The following is a 17,273-nucleotide window of genomic DNA, read 5'->3' on the forward strand; positions in this document are numbered from 1 at the left end:
CCATTTTTAAGTGTATGGTTCAGTGACATTAAGTGCATTCACTTTGCTGGCAGCCATCGACACTACCTATTTCCAGAACTTTTTCATTTCACAAAACCGAAACTCTGTCCCCATGAAACAACGACTCCTTATTCCTCCCTCCCACCCCAGCCCCTGGCAACCACCATTCCATGTTCCATCTCCACGAATTTGACTCCTCTAATACACATTTGTAAAATAAATGAATCTTGACCTATTTCTGCTTTGGTTCCCAGGAAACTCGGCACTAAATTTCTGTGCTTTATTGCTTAGATTCCCTTTTAAAAATTTATCATGTCCCACTTTAATACAGATTTATGATACAGATTTTGAACTCGTGACTCTACTGTAAAAGTTCTCTTCGAAGCTAAGATATGGTCATTATTTCTGTTCCACCTGCAAACCAGGACACCCCTTCAGCATGTGAAAAGTGAATTGATGAAATGGGGTATGTGTTTTATTCCAAAAGTCGCATCAAACCCTTTTTGGAAGGTAGGAAGGGTGAGGAAAAATCATACATGACAATGAAATCAATCTATCTTCAGAGAGGAAGCACCACTTTTGAGGATGGGCTCCCCCTGACAAGTGATCCCACCTCAAAGCCCGGGCTCACCAGTAGCATTGGAGGATGTCTGCAAAATCCCAGTCATCCAGGTGTAGACAGCTCTCTGGGAATGAGCCGAGGTTTGGTCGTAGAGATCTCTGAACACTGCAGATCTAAATGACAAATGTGGACGTCAGCTAAGGAACAAACAGGTGGAGGCCTTGAGATGGGTCAAAGCGGCAAGTGTCCCCAAAACTGTCTGTCTTGGGTTAACAAGCCTTCTCATTCCCTTGCTGCATTTGGCTATTTTCATATTTCTCTTTCTCCTTCACAACTGAACGCCTTCCTTCCAAAGAGTGCTCTCCACTTCCTCAACTCTTGGTCACTACTCTACGACTACTATACTGATACCACTGTTACTGCTCCTGCTATTGCTACTTCTTCTTCCCCTTCTTCTTCTTCTTCCTCCTCCTCCTCCTCCTCTTCTTTTCTAACAGTTTTATGGAGATACACTTCATACACCATACAATTCACCCACTGAAAATGTAAAGTTCAATGGCGTTGTTCCCAAACTGCGCAACTGTCACCACGGTCAATTTTGGAACATTTTAAGCATCTCGAAAAGAAACCCTATATCCTCAGGCTACCACCTCCCAACTATTAGTCAGTCACCTCCAAATCCTAGAAACCACAATTTACTTTCTGTCTCCAAAGTTTGCCTGTTGTGGGCATTTCAGACAAGTGGAAGCATGTAATACACCAGCTTTGTGTCTGGCTTCTTTCACTTTGTGTGATGTTTCCAAGGTCCGTGCGTGTTCCATTGCCCGTATCCCACCCCATTTTGTTTATCTCTTCATCAGTTGACGGACCTCTGAGTTGTGTCCATCTTTTGTCTATTATGAATAATGCTATTGTAAACATTCATGTACTAGTTTTTGTATGGACAGACATTTTCATTTCTCTTGGGTAGATAACCCAGGAGTGGAATTGCTGGGTTACATGGCAACTCTGTGATTGGCCTTTCTAGGAACTGCCAGACTGTTGTCCAAAGAGGCTACACAATTTCATGCTCTGACCAACAGTGTATGAGGGTGCTGATTTCTCCACATCCTCACCAACACTGGTTAGTATCTGACATTCGGCGGGGGGGGGGGGGGGGGGGGGGGGGGGGGGGTATTTAATAGCTAACATACAGTGTAATATTAGTTTCAAGGTGTACAATATAGTGATTCAACACTTCCATACAACACCTAGTGCTCATCACAAGTGCTCTCCTTAATTCCTATCATCTATTTAACCCGTACCCCACTCACCTGCCCTCTGGTAACTATGTGTGTTCTCTATATTTAAGAGTCTGTTTCTTGGTTTGCCTCTCTCTCTTTTTTTTCCCTTTGCTCATTTGTTTTATTTCTTAAATTCCACATATGAGTGAAATCGTATGGTATTTGCCTTATTTGACTAACTTATTTCACTCAGCATAATACTCTCTAGCTCCATCCACACCACTGAAAATGGTTAAGATTTCAGGGCACCTTGGTGGCTCAGTCAGTTGAGCATCTTACTCTTGATTTTGGCTCAGGTAACAATCTCACAGATCATGAGATCAAGCCCTGCTTTGGATTCTCTTTCTCTCTCAAAATAGATAAATATACTTAAAAAAGAAAATGGCAAGATTTCATTCTTTTTTATGGCTGAGTAATATTCCATTATAGATAGACAGATAGACAGATAGATAGGTAGGTAGGTAGAGATATATACATATATCACACATTTTCTTTATTCATTCATCAATTGATGGACACCGGCTGTTTCCATAATTTGGCTATTGTAGATAATGCTGCTATAAATATAAACATCAGGTGCCCATATCCCTTTGAATTAGTATTTTTGTATTCCTTGGGCAAATACTTAGCAGTGCAATTGTTGGATCATAGGGTAGTTCTAGTTTTAACTTTTTGAAGAACCTCCATACCATTTTCCAGAGTGGCTATATCAGTTTGTATTCCCACCAACAGTGCAAGAGGGTTCCTCTTTCTCTGCATCCTCACCAACACTTAGTGTTTCTTGTGTTGTTGATTTCAGCCACTCTGACAGGTGTGAGGTGATAGCTCATTATGGTTTTGGTTTGTATTTCCCTGATGATAAGTGATGTCGAGCATGTTTTCATGTGTCAGTATTTTGGCCATCTGTATGTCTTCCTTGAAAAAATGTCTATTCATGTCTTCTGCTATTTTTTTTTTAAGTTTATTTGAGAGAGACCGAGACAGTGCAAGTCGGGGAGGGGCAGAGAGAGAGAGGGAGAGAGAGAGAATCCCAAGCAAGCTCCATGCCGCCAGCGAAGCGCCTGACAGGGGGCTTGAACCCATGAAACCTTAAGATCATGACCCGAGCCAAAACCAAGAGTTGGACGCTTAACCAACTGAGCTACCCAGGAGCCCCTCTTCTGCCCATTTTTAATTGAATCTTTTGGTTTGGGGGTATTGAGTTTTATAAGTTTTTTATCTATTTTGGATACTAACCTTTTCTCAGATATATCATTTGCAAATATTTATCTGACATTTTGATTATAGACACTCTGCTGGGTGTGAAGTGTCTTGGTCACCTTTAACCACTATAGCCTGGTCCCCTCCCCACCATACATCTCCTCGTGGCCCCAGTCAACAACGACTTCCTTGTTGTCATATGCAGCAGTCCCATTTGGTCCAAATAAGACTTGATCTTATAGTAATGATATCAAAGTTACTTTTTAAATAAATGTTAATTAAAAAGAATGAGTCACTATAAAGAAAAAACATGAAGAACAGTGCCAGTGGGTGGAGGGGGTGCCTGGGTGGCTCAGTCAGTTGAGCATCCAACTTGGGCTCAGGTCATGATCTCATGGTCTGTGAGTTCAAGCCCCGCATCAGGCTCTCTGCGGTCAGCGCAGAGCCTGCTTTGGATCCTCTGTCTCCCTCTCTCTCTCTGCCTCTCCCCCATTTTCTCTTTCTCTCCCCATCTCTCTCTCTCTCAAAAACAAATAAGCAAAAAAAAAAAAAAAATAGTACAAGTGGTGTACACATAGGGCAAAAGTTGTGAGGATGGTACCAGAATGACTAACATTTGGGAGGCACTGTTTCAATCATCCATCTCTAAACCCTACAGATGTTAACCTGTTCCCCCTGCCTTCGCCCCTCTGCCATGCATCACCTCTGAGGAATGGGAAGTGGGGTTCAAGGGCTGGGAGAAGCACTCACAGGTTCTTGAAAGCATCCTCTTGCAGGTGCCGGGGGAGCTTCCCTGGGATGTCTGGCTGGAGAAAGCTGCCTGAGGAGCCCTTCAGTACCCTGCCCAGGATCTCCACACATTCCAGGGAGTTCAGCACCTGGAAACACCTCTCCAGTGTGATGAGAAATAGGCTGCGGTTCACGCCAGGGCTCTGCAAGGCTTGTTTCCGAATCTCTCCCAAGTCAATAACGACATCCTCCAGCTCCTAAAGTAAAGAAAGAAGCTAGGGTTGTCTTGAGAGCAGCCTCTGGATTTGGAAGCCCTGAGAGGGACCACACTTAACAGTGGGGAACTTCAAGACCACTGTTTAACACCACGCTGCTATGTCAAACCTTCTAGAACTTCTCCTACAGAACAAAGTTGAAGCCTTCACTTGCTTCACCCACACTAGGCACCTTCTCACTTTCCAGATATACCATGTGACTCACACCTCAGGCAATTGCTCGAGCTGGAATTCTCTCCCCACCTCCTTCCCCTAGAGAAATCCAGCTCATCCCTCAAGGGTAAGCTCAATTGTCATCACCTTCTTGGTGAAGTCTTCCTGAATGCCCTTCTACTTTGGTCAAATCACCTTGAGCCCAACTCTATGATGCATTAAAGATGCTTATGGGAAAAAAAAAATGGGGCGCCTGGGTGGCACAGTCGGTTAAGCGTCTGACTTCAGCCAGGTCACGATCTCGCGGTCCGTGAGTTCGAGTCCCGCGTCAGGCTCTGGGCTGATGGCTCGGAGCCTGGAGCCTGCTTCCGATTCTGTGTCTCCCTCTCTCTCTGCCCCTCCCCCGTTCATGCTCTGTCTCTCTCTGTCCCAAAAATAAATTTTAAAAGTTGAAAAAAAAAATAAAGATGCTTATGGGCCTATCTTTCTTTCCTCCACAACATTGGTTCTCAACCCTGGCTGCACATGAGAATTACTGGGGGAGTGATCCCAGCACCACCATACAGAGTGATTTAACTGGTCTGTGGTGGAGCCCAGGCACCTGACTGTAGTGTGCAGCTGGGATTGAGCCAGGAAAGTCCTCGAGGCCCAAGCCATGTGCCTAGTGGAATGCCTGGTACCCAGAAGACATTGAGAAAGCATATTGGGATGGATGGATGGATGGGTGGATGGATGGATGAATGAATGGCTTTTCTGAACCACAGAATCCAGGAATGCTGACAGAGCTTGGTCCCAATTTGATTGGCACTCAGTCTTTCAGCCAGCACACCCTGCAAACATAACATTTATTGAGCAATGACCACATACTGGGCACCATATCAGGCATGAAGCAAACATGTCTCTTTTCATGTAATTCTCATGACAGTCCTACAGGTTAAGCCCCATAGATCCGAAGGCCAGACATTCCTAGGTTCAAATCCCAGGTCGTCCCCTTATTATCTGTGTGTCCCCAAGCAAGTCACTTACCTTTTTAAAGTCTCAGTTTCCCTCTCTGTAAAATGGAGATAAAACCAGTGCCTATCTCTTAGGTTTGCATAAGAATTAAAGAGGATAATGAGTGTAGACTGCCTGGCACCTAGTGAACGCTCAACAAATGGTACATGCTATTATTATCCCAATATTGCAGGGGATGAAAATAAAAGATAGAATAAGCAACCTGCCCAAATTACACAGAGCTAGGTTCTGTAACAGGTGTATCTGCATTCAAGCCCATACTTCTAACCATGACCAAATGTTTCTTTAACTTTGGTAATTTACTGTCTGGGGATAAAACAGTACAGTGAGTAAGAGTGCAGCTTAGGGGGCACCTGGGTGGCTCAGTTGGTTAAGCAGCTGACTCTTGATTTCGACTCAGGTCATGATCTCATGGTTTGTGAGCTCAAGCCCTGTGTCAGGCTCCACACTGACAGTGCAGAGTCTGCTTGAGATTCTCTCTCTCTCTCTCTCTCTCTCTCTCTCTCTGCACCCCACCCCACCCCAACGCCCCTCCCCACCGGCGCACACGCTCTCTCTCTCTCTCAAAATAAATAAACTTAAAACAAATAAGTAAACAAATAAATATTAAAAATATGTATCATTTTCATAGACCACCATCCTCATTGTTGCCATCTTTGTGCTGCCTTTACTATTATTTACCTCATAGGATTTTTTTAAACGGACTCTTTTTTTAAACTTAAATGCATTTCAAAAAAGGAAACATCACATCTCTCCCAAACTCACTCAATAGAATGATGTATCCATTCTATTTTAATAACAGACACTATAAAATAAAATGTGACTATTAAAATGTTTACATGAGTCAACTCCTTTTGGGAAACACTGCTGTGCACTAAATGGTCTGATAAGGAAAACTCAAAACCTCACCTGTGTCCCAAGATTTCCTGGGTCTCATAGGCCTTACTTTGTGATGCTCTTAGATCACCAACTTTGTTTTTTTGGAAATGTGTCTATTTCTGTTTTTTGTCTCCCGCCCCCTCTCCCAGACTGTGAATTCCTTCAGGGCAGAGGTAGTCCTTTGTCTCTGAACCCAGTGTCCACTGATGCAGAGTAATTACTCACGGGTGTGTATCAGGCCAAATAAATTGAAGCTCCTCAGTACCCCTCATTTCTTAGTACCTATAAAAGTACAAGCTATAAGGCTCTTCACTTGAACTTTGGAGAAAGGAAGTGAGAAAACCAAGGTCTCCAAGCTCCTGGAGGGGTTGCGAAGGGAGAAGGTGGAAGGAAGACATAAAGAAGGGCCAAGGTCTGAGTCAGGCTCAGTTGGATTCAACTCAACAAATGTCAACTGGCCCTGGACTTCCCCTACTCCCGGGGTGCCAAGAATGCCTCACCAGGCGGTCCTTCTTGTCTTCCAAGAGGCATTTCATGGCGGTGCGGAACTGCTGAGCATCTGTTTCCTTCAGGTCCTCCAGCAGCTTCTGGGGCTGGTACAGACGCTGCTCCAGGTGGTTTTCCATGGCTGCCTTGATAGGGAGTGTTGAGAGATACAGTGAGGATGGGACAGGAGCACCTGGTCAGCACCACGGCCAGCAGCCTAGCCAGGCCACCTACTTCCCTGCGGAGACCGACCACAAGCTGGCAGCTTGCAGCCATGTTTGGTTTGGCTGGCTCCAAAATTTTTCATTAGCTGCCAACATTTTGAAGTCCAGGGATTCCCCACAAAAATCCAGACTTCCAACTTCTCTAGGAAAACACAAAGATTTGGCAACGCTAGGCATGCATCCTCTTCCTGGTGATAATCAGCAAGCCAAGGGCCAGCTGCTCCCTGTAATTACACTCCTGCTCACCACCCACCCAGCCAGCCGATCTCCCCATGCCCTGCCAGGTTCCTATAGGTGCTTGAGGTTTCAAGTCCAGAGCCGCTGGCCTCTGTCCAGGAAGTTTACCACCCCCAGACTGGCACCGCTCAAACCCTCTCCCACGCTGCAAGCTATCAGAGAAAAAGCAAAATTCAGGCAGCATGTACAAACTCCCCCTTGGTATCCTTTCTAAAGTGAGAAGCAGAGGTCTGCAGCCTTTCCTAAAAGAGATTACTCTGCTGTCTGGGGAATTATTTTCTAAATCTCTCTTAAACAAAGGTGCTCTACAAGGGCAGCATACTGTGATGTCATGGGCAAAAGGTGGGCTCTAAAACCAGACAACCCATGTGCACATCCCCACTTTGCCACCAACCAGTTGTGTGGCCTTGGACAAGTTACTTACCTAGCATTGGTAGATAAAATACAGAATGCCCAGTTAAATTTGAATTGGAGTTAAATAGTGAATAATTTTTGAGCCCAAGTATGTCCCAAATATTGCATGGGACAGACATATACTAAAAAAAAAAATTCATTGTTCATCTGCAAATCAAATTTAATGGGGAATACTGTATTTTTTAAAAGTAATCTCTACACCCAACATGGGAATTATACTCACAACCCCGAACTCAAGAGTTGCATGTACCACCGACTGAGCCAGCCAGGCACTCCAGGAACACTGTATTTTTATTTGCTAAATGAGCAACAGTACTTTGGGACCTCAATTTTGTCAGCTGAAAAACAGAGACAATAGAGACTTACTATGTAGGTTTGTTATGAGGATTAAATTAGTGTGTGTAAAGCATTTTCAATAATGGCTAGCACACAGTAAGTGGTCAATTTGTGCCACCCATTATTCCCTATCCTGAATGAGTTGAATAATTATTTACTCTGTGACTGTCCCTCTAGAATGAAAGGCCCATGTCGGTAGTAATGTGACTGCCTGTTCTCCTGCGTCTCCAATGTCTAGAACTATGCCTGGAAGAGAATAGAGGCTAGATAAGTAGATGTTGAATGAATAAATAAATTTACACATAGCAAGAGAGAGAATATATCTACTGGTCAGGTTAAAATATACACATCTTGGGGCATCTGGGTGGCTCAGTTGGTTGAGCATCCAAACTCTTGATTTCGGCTCAGGTCATGATCTCATGGTTTTTGTGTTCAAGCCCTGAATCAGGCTCTGCGCAGGCAGTGTGGAGCCTGCTTAGGATTCTCTTTCTTGCTCTCTCTCTGCCCCTCTCCTGCATGTGTGTGCACACTCTCTCAAAATAAATAAACTGTACATATATATGTATATATAACTGTATATGTATATATATATATAACTGTATGTATATATAACTGTATATATACGTGTGTGTATACACACACACACACACACACACACACACACACACACACACATCTCATGAGAAAACTTACTACTAGCCAGAAAAGGGGCAGGCATTAATTCCCTTCAGGTTGCCACAGACTGATGAACAGAATAAAACAAATGCCATGAAGTCAACAGCCACCTCCAGCTAATGGGTGTCCTGGTAACTAGTTAGCAACCAGCTCTCTGAATGTAGTTCTCATTGTGAATGTTGGTTGATATTTTCATTTCATTATAAAGTAAATAAGGTGTACCTGGGTGGCTCAGTTGGGTAAGCGTCTGACTTCAGCTCAGGTCATGATCTCACGGTTCGTGAGTCTGAGCCCCGCATCGGGCTCTGTGCTGACAGCTTACAGCCTGGAGTCTGCTTCTGATTCTGTCTCCCTCTCTCTCTGCCCCTCCCCCACTAGTGCTCTGTCTCTCTCTCAAAAATAAACATTAAAAAAGATAAATAAATAAAAAGTGAAACAATAAAGACATCAGGACTTCATTCATCAATGACCAAACTTCTTTCCTAAATCAAATAGTTTTTGAATACCAAAAGAATATTTTCTCAATTTTCTGTGCTATTCACAGTATAATGGCAAAGATATGACATACCACACTGGGCTGATACTCATGCTGATGAGGTATGCTGTCCAGTTTGCCACAGTCCCCACCATGCCCTACTGCTCTACAAATATCATTACCATCTATTAACATACCTGTGCTTCTGTTTCTCTTACAATAGAGTTAAAAGGGAAGAAAAATATTTCTTGGACCCACGATCAAGAGACTGATAATTATGCCCAAAGATCCAGTCTCTTGTAATTCCATTTAGCAACAGAATGCCACAAGTTTTAGCTGACTACATGGCTTCTCAGAAAGGCCTCTCTTCTTACTTCTCTGCAGTAACACATGACTGTGGACTGTGAGCCCTACAGAATGTGAGCAGCACAAAGTGTGCAACTTGCAGCTCATGTCCTTGAAAGAGAAGATGCTTGCCCTTCACTTCCTCTTTCCCACCACCCCACCTCCTAGGTCGGAGAATGGATGTGATGTTTCAGTCACGTGGGCAACAACTCCCTAGAGGATGACAAAGCAACAAGACAGAAGGAACCTGGGCCCCTAGATGGTCTTCTGAAATAGAGCTTCCTCTCCTCTCTGGATCTCCCACCTAGCTCTGAATTATAACACGAGATAGAAAGACACTAAATTGGGGGTGCCTGACTGGCTCCGTAGAGCATACAACTCCTGAGTTCAGGGTCATGAGTTCAAGTCCCATGTTGCACGTAGAGATTACTTTTATAAGTACCGCATGCTAACTGATTGCGCTACCAGAGTGCTGAGATTACTTTTAAAAAATTAAATAAAAAAAAAGAAACAAACAAAACTGTTCACGCTGCTAGAATCTGGGATCTCTTTGTTACAGTAGGTCCGCCCTACACCCTAATACGCCAAGTCTCCATCAAAGGTGGAAGGGTGGAAAAACACAAAAGTTTCAAAACAAATGGACAGAACATGTTTCTTTGCAGAAGTGAAGACTATCTCCATACCTAGCCCACTTCTCCATCTTACCAGGCCCTTGAGTTTACAACTCCTGACTGAGCACTGAGAGGTGAATATATGATAGGGATGAGTCTCAGGTACGCACCTGCAGGCTGGGGATGGTGAAGGCAACATTCCGTGAATTCAGATACTCCAGGACTCTGTGGGACAGGTCCGCTGTCCACCCATGGGAGCTTCATTTGAAGACAGGCAGGAGAAGGTCACAATGATAGGTTCCCCTGATGAGCAGTTTCCCTACTTGCCAAGAGGCCAGGGGACCAGAGTTAAGAGAGGATGTGGGGAATGGGCCAGGAATGCTAGGAACTTTGTGTTTGGAGGAGGTAGGAGATTTGTTAACCTGGCACACTGGTGGGGGAGTTTCCAATTCTAAGAATCCTCCTGGATCCCATTCTCTCAAAGACAATTATCAATTTCTGAGCTATGTGCAATATTCTAATTCCCATAACATTCCACGTGTGTTATCTACACTCCAAACAGACTCACTTGGAAAGATGTCCTTACTATATAAAACTTAAAGAGCAGAAACAGTGTATACCATGAGAGGTTGGAATAGCACAATTTAAGAGTGTGAGCTCAAAACTGGGACTTGAATCCTGGCTCTGTCACTTAATTGTATGGTCTTAGGCAGTTTACTGAATTTTCCTTTGCCTCAGTTTCCCTTTCTATGCAATATAGATAAAAATTGTGAGGATTCTACTTGTTCACACATCTTAAGTGCTTAAAACAGTACCCAACACATAGAAAATGCATAATTTTGTTCATAACATCCAAAAATTGGAAATGACTCAAATGTCCAACAACAAGTAAAAGGTTACACAAATGTTTTAACATTTGTTAAATGTTATGGTACATCCAGGGGCGCCTGTGTGGCTTAGTCAGTTGGGCGTCCAACTTCAGCTCGGGTCATGATCTCACCGCTCGTGGGTTTGAGCCCCATGTTGGGCTCTGTGCTAACAGCTCAGAGCCCGGAGTCTCCTTCTAATTCTGTCTCTCTGTCTCTCTGTCTCTCTCTTTCTCTCCCTCTCCCTCTCCCTCTCCCCCTCTCTCACTCATGTTCTGTCTCTTTATCTCAAAAATAAATAAACGTTAAAAAAAATTTAGAAATGTTATGGTACATCCATTCAATGGAGTGTCACCCGACCATATAAAAGGAATGAGCTGGACTTCAGCTTCCGGCTGTAATGGAGTCATGGGCAGCACATAAATCCTTCTGCCTTAAACAATTGGTAAATTTTTGTTATTAAATAAGTAGATGAATGAATAAGTGAATACAAAGATGATAGATAGATAGATAGATAGATAGATAGATAGATAGATAGATTTTAGCCTGAAAGAATATATCCAAAACTATCAACTAAAGTTAAAGCTACATTAGGAAGAAGAGTGTTTACGGGCACTCCTTCTCTTTAACACAATTGAGTGCTCCTTTCATGGGCTCCCAAGCCCCATTTCTTCTCCTTCACAGTACTCATCATATTAGAATTATCTGCTAATATTTGTCTTTTCACAACACTCTCTAGTGCCCTGTCCCACAACCTCAGTATCTAACACCAGCCCACATGCAGTATAAAACATGACAGGGCAATGCATCCTGGAGCCCCACTGCTGGATGTACAACTCAGCTCCACCACACTGCCCAGCTACGTGACCTTGATTCACCCTTCCTGTGCCTCCCTTTCACTGCTCTGTCCAATGAGAAACAACAGGACCCTCCCTGGGGGTGCTTGTGAGGATTGGACATGTTTCTATGCACAAAGCACTAAGAATGTTGTTGCCACATAGTAAACCCTCAGTAAAGGTTAGCACTTGTGCCAGAGCAGAGAGGAATAAAAGTTTGTGAAGCAAACATATCTACTTTCAAACACCTGTGCACTGGTTGCTATGTTTTTTGTAATAAGTATGTAGGTATTACTTTTTACAATTAAGAGACTTCCATTTAAGAATTTTTATAAAGTATCTATTCCATCCCTTCCCCTCCCCTCTAGGGTGGGTTACCTTTGAAACTGTATGAGATCCAGTAAGGCTACATGGGAATAAAATGAAAAGACAACTTTAAAAGAATCATTCCAGAGAGATCACAGGCACATTCTGTCTGACATTTCTAGAAGCAGCAAAGTGGGGACAGATTAGGGACATTACCATTCAGATAGCTTCCATCTATTATTTCTTCCTAAAAGGCAAAGAAATAATGTCAAGTAAAACACCCCAAGTTGGCAGTTCCAGTAAAGGAGAGTTTGATTCAAAGAAAACGGGATACTCACCGCCATTTTTTGCAACAGGGGATACAAATCTGTAAGAAAGCCATTGGAGGTATAACTAGAACTGAATGGTATAATCTTCAGAAATATAAACATGGGTTAGGAAAAGAGCCCCCCTCCCCCCAAAAAAGAGTCACTCATGAGGGAAAATTTTAGTGAATTTTAATTTTACCTATGCCAATACATGCCCAGTGTGAGAAAACTCTGGTTTGATAGACCCTTTTAGGGGAGCCTGGGTGGCTCAGTCAGTTAAGCATCGGACTCTTGACTTCAGCTTAGGTCATGATCTCATGGTTCATGAGTTCGCGCCCTGAGTCGGGCTCTGAGCTATTAGTGCAGAGCCTGCTTGGGATTCTGTCTCCCTCTTTCCCTGACCCTCCCCTGCTTGCTCTCTCTCTCTCTCTCTCTCTCAAAATAAAATATAAACTTTAAAAAAAGAAAAACCCTTTTAGAATAATCCTGAAAATCCTACATATATATGTGGATGGACACACACTCACACATATGCACACTTCCCAAAACACTTCACAGTATCTTGTACCTACGTTGATCTACCCCCACTACATTCCCTAAAATGTGTGGAAACTATGACAGTTTGTTCCTCCCTCAGGACTTACCCTGCCTGGAATCTGGAACTCTATGACTTGCCATTCCATGGCTCAGAAAAAGGAACAGGAAAAGAATGTATGTCCTAGGTTCCCGGGACATCCTCCTGTAGTTAATGCAAGCACAGAGGTAATTCAGGTTTGTATTTTTTAAATATAATTAAGAATGTTCAGAAGACAAAAGGGAAAAACAAATAGATCCAGAATCTCTTGAGGCTCTTTTTAACAAATTTTAGTCGGGGGCTGCCTGGGTGGCTCAGTAGGTTGAGTGTGCGACTTTAGCTCAGGTCATGATCTCAAAGTTTGTGAGTTCAGTTCGTGAGTTCAAGCCCCCCATCAGGCTCTCTGCTATCAGTGCAGAGCCCACTTTGGATCCTCTATCCCCCTCTCTCTCCGTCCCTCCCCACTCTCAAAAAAACATTAAAATAATAGTAATAATATTAATTAATTAACTAATTTTAGGGGTGCCTGAGTGGCTCAGTCAGTTGGGCATCTGACTCTTGATTTTGGCTCAGGTCAGGATCTTGTACTTCATGGGTTTGAGCCCAGTGTAGACTCCACGCTGGCAGCAAGGAGCCTGCTTGGGATTCTCTCCCTCTCTCTCTCTGCCCCTCCCTCACTCACACTCTCTCAAAATAAACAAATAAACTAAAATAAATAAAAATAAAATTTAAATTCCATGTACCTTGTTCCATCTAAACCCCTATGCTCGTTGAAGACATGATCATCTCTCTCCTTGATGACAACAGTGGCCTGTTTATATTCTTATACCTGCTCCTTTCTCCTCGATCCAGCAGAGGAGTGGGCTCTGTTATATCTGACAAGGGGTTTATATCTAGACTATAAAGAAGAACTCTTACAATTCAGTAACTAGAAGATAAGCCAGAGGGAAGAAAAGATACAAACCTAAACTTCATTTTAAACAACAACAACAACAAAAGGCCAGTAAACTCATAAAAGATGATCAGCATCATTAGTTATCAGGAATATGTAAATTACATTCACAATTAGATACCACTACATAGGGGCGCCTGGCTGGATCAGTCAATAGAGCATGAGACTCCTGATCTCGGGGTTGTGAGTTCAAGCCCCATACTGGATGTAGAGATTGCTTAAAAAACAAAATCTTAGGGGCTCCTAGGTGGCTCAGTTAGTTAAGCGACTGACTTCAGCCTGGGTCACGAACTCTCGGTTCGTGAGTTTGAGCCCCGTGCCTGGCTCCGTGTTGACAGCCCAGAGCCTGGAGCCTGCCTCAGATTCTGTGTCTCCCTCTCTCTCTGCCCCTCCCCTGCTTGAACTCTGTCTCCCTCCCTCTCTCTCTCTCAAAAATAAACATTAAAAAAATAAAATATCTCTTTAAAGATACCACTCCATACACTAGAATGGCTAAAAGCTTAAAAGACTGACAATACCAAGGGTCGATGATGATGGAGCAACCAGAACTCATGCACTGCTAACACAGCCACTTTGGAAAACTGTTCAGCAGTGTCTTATAAAGTTAAGCATGCAATACTCTGATCCAGGAATTCCACTGCTAGGTATCTACCCAAGAGAAATTAAAACTTACGTCTACACAAATACTTGTACAGTTTCATTCATAATAGCCAAAAACTGGAAGCAACCCAAATGTCCAAGCACAGGTGAAACTTTCAACAAATACCATTCAGTGGAAAATCACTCACCAATAAGTAGGAAGTTGGGACTTTTGCTCCCAGGTGGAAGTAATTGGCAGTAGATAAACCCTCCTGCCTTAAATAATTCGAAAACCAATTAAAATAATGAAGCAAAGGTTTTCAGACATTGGCCAACAACAAGGGTGAGATCCTGAGAGAAGGGAAACTGAGATTATAAAAAAAAAAATCAGTCTCTGCCCTGTGTTCCTGGCACAGAGCTCCTAAAACCTTGGTAAATTCCTAAGTAGAAAAAGTAATAGTAGCATCTTTTGTTCCATTGAGGCACCTTTGGGTGGGCTCCTTGTTGGCTCCTGGCCGGGAACTGGTCACCAGAAAAAAAAAACCAAGCCATGATTAGAAGCTTGGAATTTTCTAGCCCCACCCCCATCCTCCAGAGAAGAGAGAAGGGCTGAAAAGGGACTTAATAATTGATGATGCCTATGTGAGGAAGCCTCCATAAGATCTCAACAGTAGAGGGTCTGGAAGCTTTGAGGTTGATGAACACATCCACACCAGGTGGGTGACACATCCCAACTCCACAGGGACAGAAGCTCTTGCTCTTGGGACCCTCCCAGACCTTGTCCTACGTATCTCTTCATCTAGCTGTTTATCTGCATCCTTTGCCTGATCTTTCCATAAACTGGTGAAAGTCAGTGTTTCCCTGAGTTCTGTGAGCTGCTCTAGCAAATTGACCAAACCTGAGGAAGCAGCTGTGGGAACCTCCAATTTGTAGCTGTTCGAACAGGCTTAGTTAGGTTGGGACAGGACGCCTGGAGGCCAGCAACGAGGAAGTCCTGGCCAGCTATGGGGAAGGTCAGAGCCCCATCCAGGCAGCACTCCACAAGAAACCGGATCCAACCAGACAGGCCCAAGATGGCAGAAGCCATGACAGGAAACCCCTGGCCAAATTAGGAAAAAGCCGGAAACCCTGCTTCCCACCCCAAGAAATGAGTATGTCCCCTCCCCCACCACAAATTAGCAACTGCCAATTGAAGATAGAAACCCAACCCGCCAGCCGTACTGTTCTCTGAGCTTCCCAGCTCTCATTTCTCAGGAGTGTGCTTTCGCCTTAATAAACTTTCCCGCTTGTGTTGCTCATCTGCCGTGCTGCGTGTCTGTCCCTGAATTCATTCTCATGACAAGAACAAGAACCTCTTTTTTTCTAAGCTTATTTGTTCATTTCGAGAGAGCACGTGCATGCAAAAGTGGGGGAGGGACAGAGAGAGAGAGAATCCCAAGCAGGCTCTGAGCTGTTAGAATGAAGCCCTACCTGGGGCTCCATCTCAGGAACAATGAGATCACGACCTGAGCCAAAATCAAGGGTCGGATGCTTAACGAACGGAGCCACCCAGGTGTCCCGACAAGACTAGACCCAGGTCTGGCTGGGCTGACATCCCAGGGACCCGGGGTCTCCCCAGTTCACCTGGCAACGTAGCCACATCACACAGAAGTTGTAGGTAACCTGGAGACCTACTACGTGCAGCTGGTATTGAAGTGGAACAGGAGGGGACCAGTCTTTTGGGACTGAGCCTTTAACCTGTGGGATAGGACTGTACCTCCAGGTGGATGGTGTCAGAACGGAGTTAAACTGCAGGACACCCAGCTGGCATTACGGAATCGCGTGGTGCAAGGAAAATGTCCGCATCTTTGGTGACCAGAAGCGTCAGAAGTGTTTGTGTCTCGTGCTTTGTGCCGGTGGTAAAGGAGACACTGGGTTTCAAAGACTCACAAGAAAAAGAACAAAGAAGGAGGTGGAGAACTGGGTTTCCCTACTCAGGAGTGAAAACTGAGGTTCCCCCTTATACAAACACAAACACGCTGGGCCCTCGAAGTGCTGCAGGCGGCTGCCTGGAGTCGGCTTCCTTGAAATGGCTCCTAGTGCAGGAAAGGGGGCCACAAAGGACACTCCAAGGAGCGGGCAGGGGATGCAGGGCCTCCGATTACCTGGCACCAGCTCACAGGTCCACCGACAGTCATGTCATCTCTCAAATGATCCTCTCCAACAAGGGGTCACCAAACCACACCCCCATTCAAACAAGCTGCCTGGTTTTGCGTGGCTCACAAGCTAAAAGTGGCTTTTATATATATTTTTTAAATATTTATTTTTGAGACACAGAGAGAGAGCGAGAGGGGGAGAGGCAGAGGGGGGGTGGGCAGAGGATGTGAAGCAGGCTCTATGCGGACAGCAGAGAGCCCCTATGTGGGCCTCGAACTCACAAACTGTGAGATCATGACCCAAGCTGAAGTCGGACACTTAACCTACTGAGCCACCCAGGCGCCCCTGGTGTTTGTATCTTTAAATAGTGTTTAAAAAAAACAAATGAGGGGCGCCTGGGTAGCTCAGTCAATTAAGCAATTGACTTCGGCTCAGGTCATGATCTCATGGTTTGTGGGTTCGAGCCCCACATCAGGCTCTGTGCTGACAGCTCGGGGAGCCTGGAGCCTCCTTCGGATTCTGTGTCTCCCTCTCTCTCTGCCCCTCCCCCACTTGTGCTCGCTCCCTCTCTCTCTCTCTCTCTCTCTCTCAAAAATAAATAAAATATAAAACAAAAATTTTAAAAAAAGAACAAAAGAGCAGTATTTCTTGACCCAAGACAATTTCATGTATGAAATTGAAATGCTAGCGTCCATAAGTAAAGTTTTATTGGAACAGGGCCATGCCCGTTCATTTCTGTATTATCTACGGCCGCTTGCACACTCCCACAGAGACTGTGCGATCTACAAAGCCGAAAATATTTATTCTCTGTCCTATGC

General features: G+C 44.3%; 1 protein-coding gene across 1 annotated transcript in view; it reads right to left on the reverse strand.

Moving 5' to 3' along the window:
* Positions 1–12,950, reverse strand: part of OTOA (otoancorin) — a 66,083-nt gene extending 53,133 nt beyond the window's left edge. The window contains exons 1-8 of the mRNA XM_043560301.1: positions 12,859–12,950; positions 12,245–12,273; positions 12,123–12,153; positions 11,979–12,006; positions 10,069–10,156; positions 6,596–6,727; positions 3,796–4,031; positions 632–735 (exon numbers count right to left, since the gene is read on the reverse strand). Coding sequence (XP_043416236.1) covers positions 632–735; positions 3,796–4,031; positions 6,596–6,727; positions 10,069–10,156; positions 11,979–12,006; positions 12,123–12,153; positions 12,245–12,273; positions 12,859–12,949 — 739 coding nt within the window. The 5' untranslated portion in view covers position 12,950. The remainder of the gene's footprint in view (positions 1–631; positions 736–3,795; positions 4,032–6,595; positions 6,728–10,068; positions 10,157–11,978; positions 12,007–12,122; positions 12,154–12,244; positions 12,274–12,858) is intronic.
* Positions 12,951–17,273: the final 4,323 nt, after the last annotated feature.

The sequence above is a fragment of the Prionailurus bengalensis genome, chromosome E3 (assembly GCF_016509475.1).
Source record: "Prionailurus bengalensis isolate Pbe53 chromosome E3, Fcat_Pben_1.1_paternal_pri, whole genome shotgun sequence".
In the NCBI taxonomy this organism is placed as follows: Eukaryota; Metazoa; Chordata; class Mammalia; order Carnivora; family Felidae; genus Prionailurus; species Prionailurus bengalensis.